Genomic DNA, 21550 nt, shown 5'->3' on the forward strand with positions numbered 1-21550 from the left:
CGGCAGGCAACGCAAAGATCCGCAACAGGACGAACAAGGACAACAGCAAGAGGGGGAGGATACAGGGTTGGGTAGAGGCCAGGGTCAACCTGGAGGGTCCCTTGAGCCTGAACAGCCTTGCGTTTCAGGTCTTCTCCTCATGACCTTGTCATGGGTGGGATCTCCCATAATGGCTCCCGGCACCCCCACACCCACCACCACCACATTCTGTAGGTCAAGGCCAAGTCACAGACCAGCTCAGACTCAAGAGCCTAGAGAAATAGACTCTACTTCTTGATGGAACGACTGGCATAGTCCCAGTGCAAAGGGCTGCACGTCTAGCAATGGAAGGAATTGTTGGAACCTTCTTTGCAATCAACTGACCAATCTACCTAGAATCAATATTTCACCATTCCAGGTGCTAAGGAATTGTTATGGAGTACTTGGCACGCAAGGATTCACAGCTCCTCATTTAGCCATTTTAAAAGGATATCCAAATGATCCTCTCTTAAAAGGCTGGCTTCCCATGTTTAATCACTGATTATCATGGTTAAATGGTATGTTCAAGAAGCAGGCATGGGCTGGAATTGCACAGTACAATCAGTCATACATAAATATGTTAATAATCATTGTTGCTTTTACACAACAGAATACACTCAACTAGTTTAAATTAGCAAATACATATTAGAGATATATTAGGTTATAATCTGTGGGAAAGATAGTGGAACAGACTCTAGGTTCGGCTTCTTGGACCAACTCTGGTGGAGAGGCGAGGGAGAACTTAGAAATCACTAGCATCAGATTGGCAGAACCTAAGTTATATGTCTAAAGCTTAGCAGCAATGGAAGCTGGGAAAACAGGGGCTTTAGCGAGGCAGAAGGGCATACAGTTCTATGGGTTTTAATAGTCTTTTTATACAGTAGTTGTATCACGCCCCAAAGAAGTCCCTTCTTCAATCCCTTTATATTGATACCCTCCGTCCAGCAATATACTCTGGCACCCACTGATCTCTCCATAAGTCTAGTTCTGTCTTTTCAAGAAAGTCATATAAGTGGAATCATATAGTATGCAACTGTAGTGACTAGCTTCTTTCACTCAGCACAGCTTTGCAGTTCATGCAACTTGTTCAGTATATCAAGAATTCATTCCTTTTTATTGCTGTATCTCAGTGTATGAAAGTGCCAGTGTTTGCTTATCCTTTCACTGGTTGAATGATATTTGAGTTGTTTCTAGTTTCTGGCAATGATGAATTGAGCTGCTATATGTCTGTACAAGTTTTTGTGGAAACACACGTTTTCAGTTCACTTGGGTAAATACCTAGAAGTGGGATTGATGAGTCATGTGGTGCATGCCTGCTAAGCTGCTTCAGTCGTGTCCAACTATTTTCAGCCATATGGAAAGTAGACTGCCAGGCTCCTCTGTCCATGGGATTCTCCAGGCAAGAATACTGGTGTGGGTTTCCATTTCCTTCTCCAATGCATGAAAGTGAAAAGTGAAAGTGAAGTCACTCAGTCCTGTCCGACTCTTAGCGACCCCATGGACCGCAGGCTACCAGGCTCCTCCATCCATGGGATTTTCCAGGCAAGAGTACTGCAGTGGGGTGCCATTGCCTTCACTTTTCATACCTAGAGTTACACTATTACAATCATTCATCATATATCGAGCTATACATTTGATCAATTGCTTCAAGTCTAGTCATCATTTTCATTGGTGGCTCAGTCACACACTTGGTAATACAATAAGAATCTTGTGAAACAAAATACAAATGGTATAGTGGAATTAAAAAGTAAATATTTTAGCCATGAGCCTCCCACACCAGTTTTCTTAAAAGATTGTCAAGACTAGGGAATGGGTCACTTAAAGCAGAAATCTGATTTTTCATGTGGTTCAAATATGTTACATTAAAGGATTTACAGGTATGAAAATCTGGTATTCAGTTTGAATTATAGCAAAGATATCTCCCTGAGATGCTGTAATGTGTCAAGGGCCTTGCAGTTGTGTAGCAAAGCCTTTCTTATCATAGAGATCTCAGAATTCAATAGGCTAAAAGCCCAATTACTATCATTTAAAGCTTATGAAAGTTGTTAAGGCATAGATATGGTCAATTATATCCACCAACCCCATTGAAGGCACACACACACACACACACAAGCTGCTAAGTGGTCATACCAGTAGAATACACATTTTGACCCATTGCCATCATACCAATGGTAGATTGGTTAGGGTTACCTCTAATTCGTTATCATGTATGACCTTAAATTCATGGGAATCCCAGGCTACACCTTCATATCCATCCCTGTAGATGTGAAGGCCATAAATTAGTTCCACAAATCCACTGAGTTCCATACCAATCACGCTTTCTAAGGGTAATAACAGACATAGTTCAGAAAGCACCCAGGCTTGTCTCATGATTACCAGGTTGATCATTTTTTGTATGATTTAACCCTTCCCAACATAGAGGAGCTTTTAAATGACCATAGCCTGATATTAACCATGTAGATCCACCCCATAATTGTGGGAATTTAACTTTTCATAGATGACAGGTTAATTTTCTTTAATTGAGACTTAGGTCATCACTCTGATTGAGTTTAAATGACCCTAAGAGAAAACTTAAATCTATGGCCAGCACCCCCAGAGCAGGTATCATTAATTGGCCAGGTGAGAGAATCCCATCTAGTAATATCATGAAGCTAGAACAGGACTGAACACTCATCTAAAATAAATTTCCTAGTGGGTATTCCTAGAGAACAGAAATCCACCAAGGTAACCCAGAAGTACTAGACAAAGGTAATTGGCCACAACCAAACAATTGGATTGAGTTTTACTTTTTTTTTTTTAAGGCCAATCAGATTAGAGCTCATTTACAAACTGATCTCAGCAATCAGCAATATTATCAAAAGAAACAAAGACACACACTGAGACATACATACATCCAAAACAGACAAAGAGACCCTATAGCTTGGTTTTTCCAAACTTAGTTATGCATAAAAAATGGTTGGAGTAAGATTTTAAAAGGCTTTGTTCTCCTTTTGTTCCTTTTGGTTTCAGGAATTAGATATGGTCTAGATCCAGAGAGATCTGCTCTAAAGGTATAGGAAGAGTTATTTCCTCTGGGCAAGAATTCTTAAAGAGAAATTTTTCTCTTCAAGCTTCCTCTGGACTCTAAAGAATATTGTGACCACGTTGTCAAAAATTGTATTTTTTTTTTGTGACCATAGTTTTATAGCCAAAATTTAGACCAGATAGTGCTCAACTTGGCTCTGATAACAAGGGCAGATTGGTCCCAGCAAGGACTGTCCCTCTGGGGAAGTAGGGGTCTTGGTTTAATCAGCCACAGGCTGTTGATTGCAGGAGGAAGTCCTGGACATAAGGGAACTTCAGTTCATTTTCCTATCCTATGTCAATAAAGATCTAATAATTTCAGGCCATTTTTCTTGTCATTGGATCATAGCTATAGATTGACCAATCATTTAAAAATATTTTCCCAAAGGGTTCCCAGGTTGGGTGTGGAACCTTAATTCACATATTAGCTCAAACAGTTTGTATCAGATGTCTGTGCACTCAAACCAAACCAACAAACCAAACCAAACCAGAACTTCACCAGCCAGGAGTCACACTCCAAATGAAACAAAAGGCAAAGAGATGCCCGGAAATCAAAAGCCAAGTGGCAAGAGTGCCCCAAAAAGATGGTAAAGGGATGCCACAAAATGAAAAGCCAAATGGCATAAATGCCAAATGTGACTTCCCAGTTCAATTAGACCTGCAAGCTGGCAAAGTCAGTCCTAGCAGCCTTTTAATTCTGATAGATTCAAGCAATTTCTTGTTGATTTTCTGGGAAGAAGTTGCTCTATCATTTCTGGTTTTAGAAGCTGCTAGAAAGCAGTCAAAGCACAGCCGGCCTTTTCTAACTGTGCATGTAAAAATATCAATTTTAGATTATCAAAAGAACCCAACTTTGGCCATTTTAGGTTGAGCTCTCTTTCAGTAGAATTTCTCCAATTAATTAGGTTGTTGCAACTATGAGCTCCATATGTAGTGTACATGAACCTGGCTAGAGAGTTAGTGAGAGGCTGACTTTCTGACACCCCTTTATTTCTGTTGAGAGATCACTAGTGAACTTGTGTAGTGGGCTCATGTGTGGCTTGTGAGCCTAACTCTTTCAGGAGATACCCCAGAGTCATTTCAGCTCGTCTTATGTGTCTCGGATTCTGCCTCCGGCAATCTAAGACCACCATGGCTGCTCAGGTCGCTGAATGGACAGTTCTTAGGTGCGACTCCCAGACGAGCAAGTGTTTTAATTAATGAGTGGGTTTCCCTGTGGGCCCACTGCACGGTACGAGGACTAGGCCTCCACCACTCCCATAAATTTCTCAGTCACTTGAGAAAACCTAAACCGGGTGAGAGGGGTCTGATCCCTTTTCTTCAGAGCAAAGCTCTCATGTATTTTCCTCCCTTTTATCCTGACAAATCCTATAAAGGCAGTCAAATTGAGGAAAAGTGTCAGATCAGCCTCTTACTTAAACATTCAGCCAAGACCATTCAGTCCCCTACAACAGAGCGACCTTGGCATCTTTCAGCTGAGCCCTGGGTATTCCTTGATTTTTTCCCAATCGAGCCCCCCTACCCAGTACCTTTCCACTGGGTGGGCAATTCTCCTGGCATCTTTCAGCCAGCCCCCCACCTAGCATCTTTTGACTGGGTGGGAATTCCTCGGTATCTTTCAAGTGAGCCCCACTCAGTGTCTAGACCGGGAGTGGGTATCCCCCGGATGTTTCACCTGGGCTCCCCCTAATATCTTTCCTACTAGGAGGGGGCAGTTAACCTGCTCCACCACCAAATAAAACTCAGAATCTCAATCAATATGGAAGATTCAAGAACCAGGAGAGACTTACCCAAATTCGTCTGCACTCACCAAGGAGGCAGATGGGTGCAAGGGGCAGCTGCTGGAACCAAAGCTCCAGTTCCCCGTGGAGTCCATTCAAAGAAAGGAAGTCCACTTTGGGTTGCTTCCTCAGTCTCCATAACTGTGCTGCTCGCAAGATTCTGTTTCCCATTTTAAGCTGAATTAGAGCCTATGTGCTGAGAGGCAGGATGGAAACAAGCCACCTGATTGGTCCCCGAGTTCTTTTTTTTTTTTTTCTCTCTCTCCCCTCCCTGGGTTCCATAGGTACCATCTCAAGGGAAAGGGTATTAGCGTCTAGGCAATAGCTTCCTTCAACCATCTTCTTATGACTCAGTATTCATTTCAGAAGTGATCATTCTCTAGGGAATTTTCAACTAAGACACAAAAATTCATCTGCCACATACCTTGGTCCTTATTCCCCCCAGGTTTAATTGCTATATAATTGATATCCAGCACTCCCAAAGAAAGGCAATGCCAAAGAATGTTCAGCTTTGTTGATTTTTGCTATGGTCTCTTTAGTTTCTTTTGCATTTATTTCTGCCCTGATTTTTAAGATTTCTTTCCTTCTGCTAACCCTGGGGTTCTTCATTTCTTCCTTCTCTAATTGCTTTAGGTGTAGAGTTAGGTTATTTATTTGGCTTTTTTCTTGTTTCTTGATGTAAGCCTGTAATGCTATGAACCTTCCCCTTAGCACTGCTTTTACAGTGTCCCATAGGTTTTGGGTTGTTGTGTTTTCATTTTCATTCATTTCTATACATATTTTGATTTCTTTTTTAATTTCTTCTATGATTTGTTGGTTGTTCAGAAGCGTGTTATTTAGCCTCCATATGTTTGAAGTTTTAACAATTTTTTTCCTGTAATTGAGATCTAATCTTACTGCACTGTGGTCAGAAAAGATGACTGGAATGATTTCAATTTTTTTAAATTTTCCAAGACCAGATTTATGGCCCAGGATGTGATCTATTCTGGAGAAGGTTCCGTGTGCACTTGAGAAAAAGGTGAAGTTGATTGTTTTGGGGTGAAATGTCCTATAGATATCAATTAGGTTTAGCTGGCCCATTGTGTCATTCAAGGTTTGTGTTTCCTTGTTAATTTTCTGTTTAGTTGATCTATCCATAGTTGAGAGTGGGGCATTAAAGTCTCCCACTATTATTGTGTTACTATTAATTTCCTCTTTCATACTCGTCAATGTTTGCCGTACATATTGTGGTGCTCCTATGTTGGGTGCATATATATTTATAATTGTTATATCTTCTTCTTCGATTGATCCTTTGATCATTATGTAGTGTCCTTCTTTGTCTCTTTTCACATCCTTTATTTGAAAGTCTATTTTATCTGATATGAGTATTGCGACTCCTGCTTTCTTTTGGTCTCCGTTTGCGTGAAATATTTTTTTCCAGCCCTTCACTTTTAGTCTGTATGTGTCTCTTTTTTTGCGATGGGTCTCTTGTAGACAGCATATATAGGGGTCTTGTTTTTGTATCCATTCAGCCAATCTTTGTCTTTTGGTTGGGGCATTCAACCCATTTACATTTAGGGTAATTATTGATAGGTGTGGTCCCGTTGCCATTTACTTTGTTGTTTTGGGTTCACGTTTATACAACCTTTCTGCATTTCCTGTCTAGAGAAGATCCTTTAGCATTTGTTGAAGAGCTGGTTTGGTGGTGCTGAATTCTCTCAGCTTTTGCTTATCTGTAAAGCTTTTGAATTCTCCTTCATATCTGAATGAGATCCTTGCTGGATACAGTAATCTAGGTTGTAGGTTATTCTCTTTCATTACTTTCAGTACATCCTGCCATTCCCTTCTGGCCTGGAGGGTTTGTATTGATAGATCAGCTGTTATCCTTATGGGAATCCCTTTGTGTGTTATTTGTTGTTTTTCCCTTGCTGCTTTTAATATTTGTTCTTTGTGTTTGATCTTTGTTAATTTGATTAATATGTGTCTTGGGGTGTTTCTCCTTGGGTTTATCCTGTTTGGGACTCTCTGGGTTTCTTGGACTTGGGTGGCTATTTCCTTCCCCATTTTAGGGAAGTTTTCAGCTATTATCTCCTTGAGTATTTTCTCATGGCCTTTCTTTTTGTCTTCTTCTTCTGGAACTCCTATGATTCGAATGTTAGGGCGTTTCACAGTGTCCCAGAGGTCCCTGAGGTTGTCCTCATTTCTTTTGATCCTTTTTTCTTTTTTCCTCTCTGCTTCATTTATTTCCACCATTTTATCTTCTACCTCACTTATCCTATCTTCTGTCTCCGTTATTCTACTCTTGGTTCCCTCCAAAGTGTTTTTGATCTCATTCATTGCATTATTCATTTTTAATTGACTCTTTTTTTATTTCTTCTAGGTCTTTATTAAACATTTCTCGTATCTTTTCAATCTTTGTTTCCAGGCTATTCATCTGTAACTCCATTTTGTTTTCAAGATTTTGGATCATTTTTATTATCATTATTCTAAATTCTTTTTCAGGTAGATTCCCTATCTCCTCCTCTTTTGTTTGACTTGGTGGACATTTTTCATGTTCCTTTACCTGTTGGGTATTTCTTTGCCTTTTCATCTTGTTTAGACTGCTGTATCTGGAGTGGGCTTTCTGTATTCTGGAGGTCTGTGGTTCCTTTTTATTGTGGAGGATTTACCCAGTGGGTGGGGTTAGACGATTGGCTTGTCAAGGTTTCCCGGTTAGGGAAGCTTGCGTCAGTGTTCTGGTGCGTGGAACTTGATTTCTTCTCTTTGGAGAGCAATGGAGTGCCCAGTAATGAGTTTTGAGATGGGTCTATGTGTTAGGTGTGACCTTGGGCAGCCTGTATGTTGATGTTCAGGGCTATGTTCCTGCGTTGCTGGAGAATTTGCGTGGTATGTCTTGCTCTAAAACTTATTGGCTCTTGGGTGGTGGTTGGTTTCAGTGTAGCTTTGAAGGCTTTTGGACAGTCACTTATTTCTTAAAGTTCCATGTAGTCAGGAGTTTTCTGGTGTTCTCAGGTTTTGGGCTTAAGTCTCCTGCCTCTGGATTTCAGTTTTATTCTTCCTGTAGTCTCAGGACTTCTCCAACTATACAGCCCTGATAAGAAAACTTCTAGGTTAATGGCAAAAAGATTCTCCCCCGTTAGGGACACCCAGAGAGGTTCACAGAGTTACATGAAGAAGAGGAGAGGGAGGAGGGAGATAGAGATGAGCAGAAGGAGAAAAAGGGGGACTCAAGAGGAGAGAGACAGATCTACGCAGCTGTCTGTTCCCAGAGTGTTCTCCGTAGCCCAGTCACCTACAAAGATTCACAGAATTGGATTGGGAAGAGAAGGGGAAAGGAGGAAATAGAGGTGTTCTGAGGTAGAAAACAGAGAGTCAAGATTGGGAGAGAATAATCTTCGGTTTAAAAATAGGGCTTCTCTTCTTCTTGTTTTTTTTTTTTTTGTAAGGTTATAGTGTATTGAAAATGAAAATTAAGGAGTAGTAGAGGAGTACTAGAGGACTTTAAAAGAAATAAGAGAAAAAGAAAAATAGAAAATCGAAGAGAAAAAGGAAAGAAAAAAAAGAAAAAAAAAGAAAGAAAAAGAAAAAAAAATTTTTCCCCCTAATTAAAAAAATCGTAAAAATCTATGGAAATGAAAGTTAAGGAGTAATGGGGGAGTAATAGGGGATTTTAAAGGAAAATAAAAGAGAAAAAATAAAAAAGAAAAAAAAAGAGAAAAAAGTAAAATTATATCTAGGAGTTTCTCTGGAGCTGTTGCGGTCAGTGTGGGTTCGGCTCAGTTTCAGATAGCTCCTCGTTCCAGCTTACGCTTCTCGATATCTACAGGCCCCTTCCGTGTAGTCGATGTTTTCTAGAGGGATTTTAATCTGTTGCACCAGTCCCTTCTGAAGCGGTTCCCTTTGTTTATTTGGCTTCTGTTTGCCGGTCTCTTCAGAGCCTCATTTCCACCCTGACACAGGCGGGCGGAGGTGGACTCTTATTCAGGTAGCTAGTTCCGTCGCTCTGCGGGGAGGGGCTGGCTCTGCAGGGCGGGGCTGGCGCTGCGGGGACGGGCTCGCGCCGCGGGGACGGGCTGGGGCTGCCGGGAGAGGCTGATGCTGCTTTCTCCGTCTGCGCTGCTCAGGCTCCCGGCTGTTCTATATGGAGCGCGCCCCGCGCTGCGCGAGGTTCCAGCCCTCGGGTGTTCCACAAAAGCGCGGAACGAAAAGCTGAGCCTGCTCTCTGTGCCTTCCCCGTCAGAGCGGTCCAGGCAGCCAGGGGCTTGGTGGGCTCACTCTCCCCAGGTGTGGCGCGCCCACTCCCTTCCACGGACCCAGTCTCAGTTTCCGCCGGCGCCAGTCGGGTGCCTTCGCCTTCTGCCCTCTGCGTCCCCAGCCCCAGTCCCCGCCCGCGCCGGTCGGGTGCCTGCGCCCTGTGTCTCACCGCGACCTTCCCCTCCCCCCTGCCTCCTGCCTCCGGCTGGGCTGGGCCGGTCTGCAGCCTGCGAGCTCTTCTCTGGATTTTCTCGGTCTCTTTGTTCTGCGAATGGCCGGCAGTGTGTTCGGGCCAGTTAATTTACTCTCTCTCTTTTGGTCTCCCACAGTTCAAGTTGGCAACTCACAGAAGCTCCCTCCGATTGTCCTCAGGGCACTCAGGCCTGGACCCTACCCCAAGCAATGCCGCCTAAGACTTCCCGGGATGGATCTCCGTCCTTAGCTCTTTTGTCTCACTTTTTATCTTTTATATTTTGTCCTACCTCCTTTCGAAGACAATGGGCTGCTTTTCTGGGCGCCTGATGACCTCAGCTAGCGATCAGAAGTTGTTTTGTGAAGTTTGCTCTGCGTTCAGTTATTCTTTTGAAGAATTTGTAGGAGAGAAAGTGGTCTCCCCGTCCTACTCCTCTGCCATCTTCCAAAGAATGTTCAAAGTACCATACAACTGCACTCATTTCACATGATAGCAAGATTATACTTAAAACCCTTCAAGCTAGGCTTCAGCAGTATGTGAACCAAGAACTTCCAGATGTTCAAGCTGGATTTAGAAAAGGCAGCGAAACCAGAGATCAAAGTGCCAGCGTCCACTGGATCACACAAAAAGCAAGGGGATTAAAAAAAAAAACACCCGTCTACGTCTGCTTCATTGATTATGCTAAAGCCTTTGCCTGTGTGGATCACAGCAAACTGTGGAAAACTCTTAAAGAGATGAGAATACCAAACCACTTTACCTGTTTTCTGAGAAACCTGTATGCAGGTCAAGCAGCAACAGTTAGAACCAGTCATGGAACAAAGGACTGGTTCAAAATTGGGAAAGGAGTACGGCAAGGCTGTATATTGTTACCCTGCTTATTTAACTTACATGCAGAGGACATTATGCAAAATGCCAGGCTGGATGACTCACAAGCTGGAATCAAGTTTACTTGGAGAAATATCAACAACCTCAGATATGCAGATGACACCACACCTATGGCAGAAAGCAAAGAAGAACTAAAGAGTTTCTTGATGAAGGTGAAAGAGGAGAGTGAAAAAACTGGCTTTAAAACTCAACATTCAAAAAACTAAGATCATGGCATTTGGTCCCATCATGTCATAGCAAATAGATTGGGGGAAAGTGGAAACACTGATAGATTTTATTTTCCTGGGCTCCAAAATCACTGCAGACAGTGACTGAAGCCATGAAAATAAAAGATGCTTGCTCCTTGGAAGAAAAGCGATGACAAACCTAGACAGTGTGTTAAAAAGCAGAAACATCACTTTACTGACAAAGGTCCATGTAGTCAAACTATGGCTTTTCCAGTACTCATGTATGAATGTGAGTTGGACCATAAAGAAGGCTGAATGTCAAAAACATGATGCTTTCAAACTGAGGTGCTGGAGGACAGCCTTGAGAGCCTTGGACAGCAAGGAGATCAAAGAAGTCAATCCTAAAGGAAATCAACCCTGAATATTCACTGGAAGGATTGATGTTGAAGTTCAATACTTTGGCCACCTGATGTGAAGAGCCGACTCATTGGAAAAGACCCTGATGCTGGGAAAGATTGAGGGCAAGAGGAGAAGGGGCCAACAGAGGATGAGATGGCTGGATGGCATCACTGACTCAATGGACACGAGTCTGGGCAAACTTGGGGAGATAGTGAAGGACAGGGAAGCCTGGTGGGCTACAGTTCATGGGGTGGCAGAGTCGGACACGACTGAGCAACTAAACAATAACAACAATAATCACAATACTCATACAAATAGTATATGTTTAAGGTGTACAGCATAATGATTTGGATTACATACATTATGAAATGATGACCACAATAAGTTTAGTGAACAACCACCATCTCATACAGATACAAAATAAATAGAAAAACAGTTTTCCTTGTGATGAGAATGCCTTAGGATTTGCTCTCTAACAACCTTCATAAAGTGTGAAAGTGAAAGTTGCTCAGTCATGTCCGACTTTTTGCAACCTCATGGCCTATATATAAAGAGTATACAGCAGTGTCAATTATACTATCATGTTGTACGTTACATCCCTAACATTTATCTTATAACTGCAAGTTTTACTTTTTGACCACATTCCTCCAACGCTCTCTCCCCCCACCAGTCTAATCTCTTTTTCTACAAGTTTCACAGCTTAGTTCTTGATCCCTCTCCTCTGGGAGGGCAGAGGAAGAGTCGTTATCCTGAACAAGACATTATCATGACAATGGGACAGCCCTGGATCCCTAGTTAAAGGAAATATGGTTGCTGAGTCAAGGGGTCTCCTAAGCTGAAATAAACAGTATCAGAAACGAAGATGTACGGGTTTAGGTCATGAAAAACATGAGAGATTCAATAGCTGAACCCGAGTGGGAGAAATATTGAAAGTAAAGTTCCATCAAAATTGAAAGTAAATGGAAAGCCCTGCTTGCTGGTGCAGAGCTTCTCTCCCTTCACACCCTGTGAAGCCTCCCTCCTCCTCTACCCAGATTCCAGGTGCTTTAAAGAACAAAAAAGAGTGCACAGGGGACGTGCAGGGGGAGGGGCTCAAACTTTATGACTGTTGACAATGAACATCCAAGCCACCATCATACACAATCCTTTGGCAGGAGAAGCCACTGGGCACACACAGGGCCAATGGCCTTGCGGTCTCCAGGGTAGAGCTGTGGCGAGTGGAGAGGCAGAAGGGTAGACTCCCAGAGCAGAGCACTCTGGAAGGTACTAGGGGTGGAGGGAAGCTACTCCTAGTGCTAGGAGACAAAGAAAAAGGCTGGCCTCCTCCAGTCCACTTCCCTCCCCATCTTCCCTCCACCCATGCCAGGAGCTGCCAGGAGCTGCCCGGAGCTGCGGTTGTAACTGCGGAAGTGCAGGTGCTAAACAACTTGGTCTGTGTTCCCCCAAGGGAACAAAAAGAGCCTGAACTCAACTGGTAGAGCTTGAGTAAAACTCTCGGTGAAGGAAAACAGCTCAAGTGATCTTGCGATTAGAGCATTATGTGCCAATTCAATCAACTGATGTGAAAATATACAAGGAAACTGGTGTGTTAAATGGCTTGTACTGTACTATAAATACTCACAAAGAGTTAGCAGAGGGACTCCCCTGGCAGTTCAGTGGTTAAGACTCTGAGCTTCCGATGCAGGGGTCGCAGGGTCGATCCTTGATCGGGCAAAACTAAGATCCCACATGCCCTGCAGGGCAGCCAAAAAAAAAAAAAAGGTCAAAGAAGATACTTCCATTCAGGGCACTTACAAAGGTAGAGAGGTGCTACTGGGACAAACTCCCCTGCTATTTGCCACCCATCATGGGGGAAGAGGGGCATGTGTGTCAGCATTTACTGTAAGTGCCTTTATCCTCTGAGGTCCAAAGTTTCCATGGTATAGATGACATTAGAATTCCTCCAAATCAACAGCCCTAACTGCAATGTTATCACACTTGTGCTCAGCTCAGTTCAGTTCAGTCACTCAGTCATGTCCAAATCTTTGTGCAACCCCGTGGACTATGGCATGCCAGGCTTCACTGTCCATCATCAGCTCCTGGAGTTTGCTCAATTCATGTCCATTGAGTCGGTGATGCCATCCAGCCATCTCATCCTCTGTCATAGCCTTCTCCTGGCTTCAATCTTTCCGAACATCAGGCTCTTTTCCAATGAGTCAGTTCTTCACATCAGGTGGCCAAACGACTGGAGTTTCAGCTTCAGCATCAGTCCTTCCAATGAATATCCAGGACTGATTTCCTTTAGGATTGACTGGTTGGATCTCCTTGCAGTCCAAGGGACACTCAAGAGTCTTCTCCAACACCACAGTTCAAAAGCATCGATTCTTTGGTGCTCAGCTTTTGTTATAGTCCAACTCTCACATCCGTACATGACTACTAGAAAAACCATAGCTTTGAGTAGACAGACATTTGTTGGCACAGTAATGTCTCTGCTTTTTAAGATGCTGTCTAGGTTGGACATAGTTTTTTTCCAAGGAGCAAGTGTCTTTTAATTTTGTGGATGCAGTCACGATCTGCAGTGATTTTGGAGCCCAAAAAATAAAGTCACTGTTTCCATTGTTTCCTGATCTATTTGCCATGAAGTGATGGGACCAGATGCCATGATTTTAGTTTTCTGAATGTTGAGTTTTAGGCCAGCTTTTTCACTCTCCTCTTTCACCTTCATCAAGAGGCTCTGTAGTTCTTCTTTGCTTTCTGCCATAAGGGTGGTGTCATCTGCATATCTGAGGTTACTGATATTTCTCCTGGCAATCTTGATTCCAGCTTGTGCTTCGTCCAGCACAGCACTTCGAATGATGTACTGTGCATATAAGTGAAATAAGCAGGGTGACAATATGCAGCCTTGCTGTACTCCTTTCCCAATTTTGAACCAGTCCGTTGGTCCATGTCTGGTTCTAGCTGTTGCTTCCTGATCTCTATACAGAAGTCTCAGCAGGGAGGGAGCACTTGTGCTCAGTGGGAAGAATTCAGGGCTGTTCTCATCAATTTGGTCAACCCACCCCTTGATGAATCTTGTTATACTTTTACTGGCTCTGAGGCTGTTGCTAATGGCTTGGCCATTCAATCTGTCAGTTGAAAGACTACAGACTGGCAGATAAAAGACACCTCTTGGGGTGGGGGCTTGTAAACTATGGAAACACAAACTGTGGGTGTTAATGAGAATGTCTGGCTCACTCATAGGGATGCCTACAGTAAAGGTGATCTGTTCTTTTCTCTTTTTTGGCTGTGCTGGGTCTTCGTTGCTGCTTGGGTTTTTTCACTAGCTGTGGCGAGCAGGGGCTACTCTCTAGTTGTGGGGTGCAGGATTCTCATTGTGGTGGCTTCTCTTGTTGCAGAGCATGAGCTCTAGGGCACAAGGGCTTCAGTAGTTGTGGCACAATGGGCTCAGTAGTTCAGGCTCTAGAGCCAAATCTTCCCAGACCAGGAATCAAACCCATGTTCCCTGCATTTGCAGACAGATTCTTTTTTTTTCTTTACTTTTTTTCTATTTGCTTTTAATTGGAGGATAATTGCTTTACAATATTGTGTTGGTTTCTGCCATACATCAACATGAATCGGCCATGGGCATACATATGTCCCCTCCCTCCTGAACCTCCTTCCCACCTCCTACCCCATCTCATGCCTCTAGGTTGTCACAGAGCACCAGGTGTGAGCTCCAGGCAGGCAGATCCTTAACCAATGGAACACCTGGGAGACCAACTAAAATTCAGCTGCTGATCAAGGCTGCACTGACACAATGACATCAGACATGGCAACACATCTAGCATTTGGGACTAGGCACAAATTAAAGGGCTCTGTTTCTGATGCAGAAGCCACTAGCATGTGCCAGATTTGTGACTTTTTTTCAAAAGTTGGCCTGTTTGTTTGCAACAATGGGAGCCACAATGCATGGGGAATTGACTTTGCTCCCTCCTGACAGATTGACCACATGAGACCTTTTACTGTCCCCCTCAATGCCACGCATGGTCTTATCACTTTTGACACCTTTTAAGGTTATGTGTTGCTGTTTCAGCCTGATCACTTGACTTCAACTATACCATATGGCTTCTGTGAGTCTTATCTGTGTTACATTTTCAGTTCTCCAGTCCCTCTGCAGCATGACAAATAGTACATCTTTTTCCCCCCTCAAATGTCACCCAGTAATGGACCAATAGTCAAAGTATTTGATGACCATTCCACACACCCTACCATCCATTAGTATCTGATATTGTTAAGCATTGGAATGACTTATGACTCTACTTCTGCTTGGTCCACACACCTTAGTGGGGCAATTTGGTCACTGAATGCAGCTTTCCCCAGAAAGAGATCACTTGGCTGCCTCCTTTGCAATGGCCAGGATGAAAGTTCTGCATACAAGCAAGGGATGACTGGCGAAAAAGCGAAGTTATAGGTATTAGGAAGGGACACCCCAATCATGTGACAGAGAAGGGAAATTACCAATCCCCAGCACTTTGACAGAGAACACCTTAGACCTCCAAGGATGGAGGGTGATTAATGCTGTCTTTGTCCCCTGGATCCAGCACTGTCACCTAAGTCAGGCAACAGCTGCACTGGCAATCTGACTTGCTGCTTAATACTGTAATCCCCTTCCATGTTCTATGAAATCAGAAAAACTCACGTGGTTATGACAGGTCTAGAAGTATTTTGTTATACCTAATGCCATCAACAGCCTCCCCTGAAAGTGAACATGTGTAAACACACGATCCAGTATAACATTGTTTCAATCTAATTCGGATTCATATGCTTCTCCTGACACCCAAGTGACCTTGAGTCATGCCACATATGAAGACTGAGGCTACAAATACTTGGTGACACTGCCCATGTGGCTTGAGCAAACCAGTGTAATGGTGACAACAAATCCTGAACTGTGCCCTTTTGGGTTGTATGTTTGTATGTGGGGGGGAATGAGCCATGGCCTCTCTCCATTGGGAACAGAGATTGCTTTTTGGCCCTTATAATTATTGGCAGTGATATTAAAGATCGTCAGGATAGTCTAAACTCCCTTTTGTGGGTTGTTATGGATAGTAGTCTGGCCTGAAGCTATATCCTTAGTGTGTAAAAGAAGACCAAGTGCTCCCTGCTGGGACTTACTCAAAGTTGGGTGAGACTAGGACTCTGGGAGGGGTGGATGAGGTGACTACTGCTAGGCAGTCTCATCCTGCAGCTTGGAGTTCTGGTGAAAACAGTTTATGAGACAAACTCAACAGATTTGATCCCAGGCTCTCTTGGTCAGATGAAGGTGGCATATTCATACAGCAAAAAACAAATTTGGCCAAGAATGTTGGGAGAGACAGTCACCATGGGCCACTAGTGCCCTTGCACATCTTTCTGATGGGCTGGCCAAGACTGGAAACATTAACGCTCTTTACATGTCCATTTTTCAGGATTGTGTTTATATCAGAGCAGACAGCCTTGATGAATGAGATGGCGACTTCCCCTAGACAGAAAGGGCTTGCTTACGCTAGTTATAAAAGCAATGTATTCACCAAGCCCACTGTCCCTCTCCTGTAATGTAGCCCCTGTGTGTCCTAACATCCATAATAGTGGCTTTGCATCACCTCCGTGGGACTTAGGGAGCATGAGGGACCCACATGAGCATCATGCTGATCCTCTAGCTATGGCTTTTGCCAGGAGCAATAAGGTCCTTTGTGTCAGACCCAAGAGTCTTTTGCCAGTACCCACGGAACAGGTTAGCTTTTTAATCTTCTAAGTATGATAAAATCTCATATCATCAAGTTCTTGACAGTACCTTGTCTTTTCATTTCCTTAGTAATGACATCTAAAGAGCACAAGTTTTTAATTTTGATAATGTTCATCAATTTTTTTTTTCAGGGATTGTGTTTTTGTGTCATGCTTACTCATTTCTTGTCTAATCCCAGGTCATACAGATTTTTTCCTGTGCTTTCTTCTAAAACCTTTTATACTTTATGTTTTACATTTAGATTTATTGTCCAGTTCAGACTACTTTTTAAATAAATTATTATTTTTAAGTCAAGACAATTTTTCTTTTTCTTTTCTTCTTTTTTTTTTTGCCTATTGATGTTCAATTATTTCAACCCATTTTTGAAAGGCTGTCTTTTCTCCATTTAATTACTTTTTCATCTTGGTAAAAATTCAGTTAGCCATATGTGTGTAGGTTTATTTCTGGGCTCTCTTCTATTCCACTGATATGTGTATTTATCTCTTCTTCAATACCACACTATTTGATTACTGTAACATTATAGTGTAATAATATTACAGACTGTGTGTCCTGGAATGTGGAAGAGTGTAATTCATATCCTATACGTTATAGTATCATCACATACTGCACCTAAAGATATAAACTAGTGAGTTCCTTAAATATTAAATAAATAGCTAGATAGATGGATTATAAATGCTTTATATTATTACAGAAAACTTTGGTGGATTATATAGATTTTTTTAAGAGTCTTTTAGTAATATTTGGGAAAATGAGTTTGGGTAAGCTAAGAAACCTTATTTTTCTCACTTAAATTAATGAAAGATAGGCTTCTGCTATCCAACAATGTGCTATTCAATGTACTTTCTGTAACAGATTAGATTTAAATAATGATGAATGTCTATTCAATCTTTTTCCACACTTAAAATTCTAAATAACAATGGTGACAACAATAAAGTGTTCCAGGGACTTCCCTGGTGGTCCAGTGGTTAAGAATCTGCCCCCAACACCTGGAATGCAGGTTCAATCCCTAGTCAGCGAACCAGGAGCCCACATACTGCGAGGCAACTAAGCCTGCATGCCACAACTAAGACCCAATGCAGCCAAATAAATAGTTTTTTTTTTTAAAGATGTTCAATTGCTGCAGTCCATGGGGTAAGAAAGAGTCGGACACAACTTAGCAAACGAACAACAACAACAAATAAAAATTTCACTTATATGTTTTGCAGATAAACATGTACATAGACTTCAGTATTCAGGCAATTCAATCCCTTCTCAGAAGCACTTTGCAAGAAGACAGACTTCTTAGCCCAGATCCCCAAAAGATCTTTTGTTTATATTCCTGAAGGTGAAATCTCAAAACCTCTGCAACGAGTGGAGAGATAATTAGCAGGGAACTTCTCCAGAATCTGGTGCTTCATCACAGAGCTACAGCACGAATTATGCTTTAGAGGGGTGTGCATGGATCATGGTGAGAAGAGCCTGCAGCCCAGCGGGATGGCCCCACCTGCCACGCATGGCCAGCATGGCCTTCCGGACCCTTCCTCCTCTTCACATTCTGAAGTGGGCATCATTCCTGGAGGGTCAGGCTCTGGAAGGGCATCTGTCACTTTACTTGATTCTTGGCCTATGGGGTTACAAGGAATATTTTGTAAAATGTTTTTTAATGACTAAAACAAACAAACAAATAAATAAAGATGTTCAATTTAGCATAGAACAACTATGGCTTGTACAAAACAAATCACACTCAACTTTCCCCCAAAAGAGAATGCCCAAACTCTCACAAGTTATCACACCCAGCTCTAAATTTAGGATTATTGACCCATGTTGATTCCTAAGTTCAACATAATCACATACTGATATTCTGTAATTTGTGGACTAAACTGTGAAGTTCAGTCACAACATCCCCTAGATAAGGGGACAAGGTGAAGAGGGTACATTAACACATCTAGAACACACAGATATTTCAAAATGAGGAAAATAGAAAATATAAACAACTATTTCCATGTTGTTTCTGTAACTAGCCACAAAGTTATAGTTGGTATTTATTAATATGACTTCTTTCTTCCATTACTTATTCCATTTTCTCTTGCCCTCAGTCAGTTTCTCAGCTATTGAATTCTCTTTACCCAATGGGCAGAGGTAAATCTTCATTACTCAGAGGTTTGAGCTTTCAGTGGTCTTGCCTATGTGATGTGGCTGTAATCTTTCATTAACTTTGACCACTGTATATTCCAGTTTCAAGAGGAGCCACCGAGTTTCAGACTTAATCCTTCCTGCATGCATTGTGTAAGAGAATGCATCCCCTTGATGATCAGGATCAATCACAGCAATCAAACCCATATTTTGCCTGCTGGCCCAGTGATGCATGAAGCTCGAATGGCTAGGTTGCAGTCTCAACAATCTATTCATTGAATCACTGTTATTTCTACTGGTAGACTGATAATCAGAGTTTTAAATCAGCAGAGGCCAAAATCAAGAGGATGTGAAGGAAATACTTGCAAATGGAGGTTGAATAGGCAGTTCACCATTTTAGATAATGGAGGGTAAGGTATGACCAGGGTGAATTCTTTTAACTCTTTTTTGCCTTTTTCTGTAAAAGGAGTTCCTTAGTCAGAAGCAGTGTTGTGTGGGATATCATAATTGTATGTCGGCAAGAGTGGTGCTGGCTGCAGTGTTGCAGTTAGGGAAGGCAAGTCCATATTCCAGCCCCTTCTATCATGGAACAGGTCCAATGTAATTAACCTGCCACCAGATGGATGGTTGGAACCGTCCTCCCAGAAGGAAATGGCACCTATCATGAGTTTGGTATTGGCCTCTGCTATTGGCAAGTTGGGGTTGGACACTCAACTGATCTGATAACTACATCAGCCTGGGTGAGGGGCTGCCCATGTAATTGAGCCTATGAAGAGCCTCTGTCCCTGCAACCATGGCCACTTTGTATGTGAGCCACTGAGCAAGACTCAGGGTGGGGCTGGCTGACATTCGTAGGTAAGTCGCCTTGTTTACATGATTATTGAGAGCCTTAATCACAGCTAACATGCTCTGTTGGGCATTTATATGAAGCACAAATGTACTCACACTCTCTGGCCCTTCCTAGAGGTCCAGCTACATATTACTCCTCCCAAACCTTCTTGTCACCAGTACTACAAATTATTTTCTTTCCTAGTTCCTGAACATCAGACAGTGTAGGGCCATACCTGAGGCCATTTCTCCTTCTAAGCAAATTGAACAACCAGATATACCAATCTTCAGGGAAGATTTTACTTTTGCACTGTCTTTCTCGGCCTACTCCTATGTGGGGCCGGACTGCTGCAGCGATATGCTTCTGGCTGGTGCCCTAATGTCACACAAAGCTGTACTTCAGTAGATTCCTGACTGAGTAAGGACGTCCATCCTCACCAGTTTGGTGGGAGGGCCTGAAAGGAACAAAAAGGCAAAGGGAGAATTCTCTCTCTTTTTGAGCCGGGACATCGATCTTTTCCTACCCTCAAACATTTGGTGGTGGTGCTGGTTCCTGGGCCTTTGAACTCCAGGATTTATACCAGCACCCCTGGTTCTCAGACTTAGGACTTGGACTGAATTATACCACTGGCCTTCCCGGTTCTCTAGCTAGCTGACAGCAGACTGTGGAAGTTCTCAACCTCCATAACTGTGTGAGACAATTTCTATCATAAATCTTTTCATATATATATACACACATATATAATATAAAATAATATATTATAATATCTAATATATTATATAATATTATATTATATATTATAATTATAATATAATATAATCATTTAATTATAATATTATTATATATAATATTATATAATATTATTATAATATTATAATTAAATATAATATATTTACTTATATTATATTATATATTATATTAATATATAATTATATATATTATATTAATATTATATTATATTAATATATTATATATAATATATTATATTAATTATATAATATATATAATATAATAATATAAATATAATAAATATATATTAAAATAATAGCATATATATATATACTATTGTTTCTCTGGAGAACCCTGACTAACACAACTGGTCTATAAAGAAGTCCCTATATTAGTTTGCCAGGATTGCCATGACAAAGAACCACAGAATGGGTGGCCCTAACAACAGAAATTTACTTCCTTAGAGCCCTGGAGGCTAGAAGTCAGAAATTAAGTTATCAGCAGTGTTAGTTTCTTCTGAAGCCCTCACCTCTGCCATCTTCTCCATATGTCTTCACATGGTCTTCTCTCTGGGTCTATTTGAGTCCTGATCTCTCCTTATAATCTCCCCTGATGGTTCAGTTGGTCAAGACGCTGCCTGCAATGCAGGAGGCCCAGGTTCGATCCCTGGGACAGGAAGAAGGAAATGGCAACCCACTCTAGTATTCTTGCCTGGAGAATCCCATGGACAGAGGAGCCTGATGGGCTGCAGTCCATGGGGTCACAAAGAGTCAGACACGACTGAGTGACTTTCACTCAGTCACTCACTCTTCTTGTAAGAACAGCAGTCATGCTGGATTAAGGCTCACCTCAAGGACCCTCAGTTACATGTTTAACGACCTTGTCTTGGGACTTCCCTGGTGGTCCAGTGGTTGAGAGTCTGACTTCCAGGGCAGGGGACATGGGTTCAGTCCCTAGTCTGGGAAGACCCCACATGCCTCCAAGCAATTAACTCTGTGTCCCACAACTACTGAGCCTGAGTGCTACAACTACTGAGCCTGCACTCTAGAGTCCACGAGCTGCAACTACAAAAGCCTGTGCTTCACAACAAGAGAAGCCACTGCAATAAGAAGCCTGAGCACCGCAACTAGGAGCAGCCCCTACTCGCCACAACTAGAGAAAGCCTGCACACGGCAACAAAGGCCCAGCATGGCCAAATAAAAAATATTCAGTTTCGCCCATAACAGTTCCCATGAAACCGTAAGTGTGGGTTGACAAAAGGAAAGCCATGTGGCAGGTGGAGGCACAGTGGCAGCGTGAGTCACTGCTCACAAATGTTACTTGTGCCTTCAGAACCTCCTCAAAGCCAGTCCATATATATCATTTCTATTTCAAGAGCCCTCTGTACTCTTCACTAGCCAA

The 21550-nt window shown here is 42.3% G+C and overlaps 1 protein-coding gene across 4 annotated transcripts in view; it reads left to right on the forward strand.

Annotated features, from left to right (window-relative positions):
• Positions 1 to 21550, forward strand: part of LOC133053053 (heparan-sulfate 6-O-sulfotransferase 2) — a 210144-nt gene that overhangs the window by 79455 nt on the left and 109139 nt on the right. The window contains exon 3 of one of the 4 annotated variants that reach the window (XM_061137844.1): positions 17804 to 20141. The exons of 2 other annotated variants lie outside the window; for them this stretch is intronic. In XM_061137844.1, the coding sequence (XP_060993827.1) occupies positions 17804 to 17807 (4 nt within the window). In that variant the 3' untranslated portion in view covers positions 17808 to 20141. Of the gene's footprint in view, positions 1 to 9424; positions 10220 to 17803; positions 20142 to 21550 lie in introns of those variants that run through there. One more of the 4 variants, XM_061137841.1, reaches the window with a different exon arrangement.

The sequence above is a fragment of the Dama dama genome, chromosome X, assembly GCF_033118175.1.
Source record: "Dama dama isolate Ldn47 chromosome X, ASM3311817v1, whole genome shotgun sequence".
Taxonomy (NCBI): Eukaryota; Metazoa; Chordata; class Mammalia; order Artiodactyla; family Cervidae; genus Dama; species Dama dama.